The 3,690-nt window shown below is 41.3% G+C and overlaps 1 protein-coding gene across 1 annotated transcript; it reads right to left on the bottom strand.

Moving 5' to 3' along the window:
- Positions 1-2,283: 2,283 nt before the first annotated feature.
- On the bottom strand, positions 2,284-3,237 carry EAF01_004043 (uncharacterized protein; the record flags this gene model as incomplete). The annotated part of the gene is made up of 3 exons (XM_038912297.1): positions 2,284-2,491; positions 2,545-3,003; positions 3,089-3,237. The coding sequence occupies 3 exons, from the start codon at positions 3,235-3,237 to the stop codon at positions 2,284-2,286; spliced, it is 816 nt and encodes a 271-aa protein (XP_038771981.1).
- Between the last annotated feature and the right edge of the window lie 453 nt (positions 3,238-3,690).

Raw genomic sequence — 3,690 nt, 5'->3', positions numbered from 1 at the left:
GGTTTAGCTTACGAAAACCAGTTGTAGGCAAAGAAAACCAATCGCTAAAATCAATAAGCAAGGCTGCCGTAGAAGGGTACGTGGAAAGGCCTGTACAGTAGGTAATTAATTGTTCATAGACCGACCGACTTGTGAAGGGTGAATGAGAGAATAAGAGAATGAGAGAATAATAATACGGTCATTATTGAATGTCTCGGTAGGTAATCAATTAATGAATATGATCAAGATTTGTTAATGGGAATGTTTGTATTTTTTGCCTCATTCGATTTGATTCTATTGTATTGTAGCTGCCTAGGTACTGTAGAGATGATGTATTATGAATAACTGGATTTTAGTAAATATCTCTAGTTATATATATCTATTATATATCTTCATCACTAACATTTCTCTGTCTGAGATCCATCCTCTCCGCCACAAGCTCTGGGTAATCATGTTGAATCATCTCCAGCTTCCTGTTGGTAAATGAATACCTACAACACTTTTTACAATCAAATATTCATTCCTCATTATCAATACTCCAGCTTTCTGACTCCCGCCTCTCACTACTCGCTCCCTATTTTATCTAGTCCCAGTACCCCCCTCTCTGAATGACGAAGAGCAAGCATCAAGCATTAAGCTCATATGAACTACATATGGAGTCTATACATACATAGGAGCATTGGAGCACGAGGATATATACTGATTATATTATCTTATATTCTACTCGGTCACTTACATATTGATATACCGAGTAGCTACCTAGATAGGTTCGTAGTACAGATACCTACCTATGTAGTATCCATCTCTCTATTTGCCTCATGTCTCTCCTCTCTTCTATCGAGCTCCAGCTCCAGCTTCAGCTCTATCTCACTCTCCATCCCATCTAACTTCATCTCACAAGCTCTATCCCCGAAACTCTACTTCTATCTACTCTACTCCACCTAACTATCCATATCATTTTTTAGAAACCAAAAACCAAACCCCAGACTCATCAATCAATAAATAAATCATAATAATAATATTATAGATGTAAATACTATCTATTATTTACTCTCTACAATTTACTATAATTTGCCTAACGAAACCCTTCATACCTACTCTACACCTAGCTATCCATAAACCCGAGAACAACTATAACTAAATAAATCACTCACAGTAATACGATCATATATATATACAAACCCTCTACTATACTAAAAACCATACACTCCCTACAATTTACCATACCGTAAGTCCCCCTCTAAAATAAATATAAAAAAACCTCTCTACCTCCCCTTCCCATCCCTCCTCCTCAATCCTCCCTATCTACCAACCATGTATCCCCCAATCACGTGTCTACCTCTCCTGCCTCTACTCCCTCCGTTACCTTCTCTCATCTTATCCATCTCCATAATCATATACTAAAACTTACCCTCACATTTCATACACTCATACACTCATACACTCATACACTCATACACTCATACACTCATACACTCATACACTCATACACCCATACACCCCATACACCCCCCATACCCCTCTTACCCCCCCACACACCCTCCCTCCTCCCTCCTCCCCCCTCCTTCCTACCAACCAACCATTTGCCTCCCCTCATCTCGCCACACCACCCACCACAAACCACAAACCACACGCCACGCAATCCTTCCCCCCCGGGCCCCTCCCGATCACTCGAGGTCCTCCATCTTCCTTCCTACCTTCCCGAGTTCCAATCAAATCAATTATCAAAATCTAGAAACACATACGAATACAACCACGAATACAAGCACAAATATAAATGCAAATACAAATCGTCTCAATGAGGCTCACTCACGCTCACGTACAGTACGCACATACGGAGAGTGTACTCCGAGTTCCCCACAATCCAGACTCAGTAGGAAGCAGGTGAAATCTCGAATATTTAGGTATTACTGTCAAGTCACCATCAAATTCACACATGCCTAGTAATAGTAAGAACAATAGTTCACATTTAACAACCTAGGTAGAATCGAAAGGAGTTAGGTAAAGCTTATTAAAAAAGTATTTACCCTATCCGTATTCATATGAAGATGAACCCCTCAGAACGAGAATTACTACTTATTTCCTCCATTCCCTTTCCTTTCCCTTCCTTCCCTTCCTTCCTTCAACTGAACAAATTTGCCATGATCAAAAAACTCAAGAAAAAATCAAGTACCACGCCACGAACCCCGGCAATGAACAACTTATGTTGCAGAAAAGTGCTCGTACGACCGTACGCCTATCAAAGATTATTCCTTCCTATCCACCCAGCACCTTGCTTGTTTCCTCTCATCCATCAGACCCATCTTAAACTTCCAATCCCATCAATAACCATCTTTCACTCGTGGTATCCAGTTGATGCGACCACATGTCAAGAGTTGTCAATTCGAATCCCACCCAACGAAGACTTTTAAGGAAAGTAGATCTATCTCCTTCAGGAATTGATCGATCAACACTAATAACGACTTTTGAAACTGCGAATACTTCATCCGCGAGTTCAATAAGTGCCATAAGTCTATTGCTCATTAGTAACTTAAATTGTGGTGACGACAACAAAGTAATCCTTACCCCTGTTTTAAATCCCTTCCAATGACTGAATTATCAAAGAATGCAAATAATGTTTTCTCATCACCATTTCCGCCCACAAATCCACGAAAACTGCATCCTCCCGTGTAATCCCAAATCTCGACCCAAGCATCGATTGAATGGCCTGATTTGACGACACCAAAGTAATTATCATGCGTATCCACATCATCGTCAAGACTTGAATACGTGTCCGCACCCATCACGTTTGAGTCACTACTAGCACTTTCTTCTTCACCAAGAAAAATGGTTTTCATGTTCTCGCAAAAGAGTCTCTCACACTCTTCCCGGATGGCGTACGCTGCCCCCTCTTTGCGGCTGGTAGTTCTACCTCGATTCTTCATTGAATGATTATTTAATGCGAATTCGTTGGCAGATGTCAAGGCCGCAAGAGGGGGACTTGACGGAGGGGATATTGACCCTGAGCGGACCTCAGGGATACCACTTTGCCCTGTGGAAAGAATATTAGTATTTTGATGCTGGTTTGCGGAATTTGGGCGGGGAGTGAAATAAAAAGGGGGAAACTAACCCGCCAGCGCCGGTAGTGGAGTAATGGAATCCAGAAAGACGAGCGGAAGAATCAACAATGTAGCAGCTGGCGAGGACGTTTGCTTGAGAGCTAACTACCTCGCCGCCACAATTACTACTACTATGACTGTTTTTCATACTTGGAGCCATTGTTCTCGAAAATTGCCAGTTTTGCGGTGTGAAAGGTTTGGGGATGGAATGTGACAATGAAGTCGGGATTTCGATGATTTAATTGCGATTTGATTGAACACGATTTGATTGAACACGATTTGATTGAACACGATTTGATTGAACACGATTTGAATGATTGCGACGATGAATTGAAGTAATATTTGCAGGTGGGAACTGTAGGGTTGAATTCGTTGACGTGATATTTGTGATATTTGATTTCTTCTGATGAATTTCGGAGTGTGCACTATTTGATAATCGGTGACTGGAAGGAGAAAAGAGGCGGCTCTGGTTCTCTTTTTTTTCTTTCTTTCACTGTGGAGTCTGGGATTTAAACAAAGGCAGAAAAGTTAGTTTCTCATTTCCCCGCTTTGAATGAACCAATGATAATGAATTCTCATGCAACGCATCAACAACCAACCGCCATGACTCCAA

Source organism: Botrytis porri (assembly GCF_014898465.1).
Source record: "Botrytis porri strain MUCL 3234 chromosome Unknown BPOR_005, whole genome shotgun sequence".
Lineage (NCBI taxonomy): Eukaryota > Fungi > Ascomycota > Leotiomycetes > Helotiales > Sclerotiniaceae > Botrytis > Botrytis porri.
Note: the sequence above shows the minus strand (reverse complement) of the source record. Positions and strands in the feature narration are given on the sequence as shown.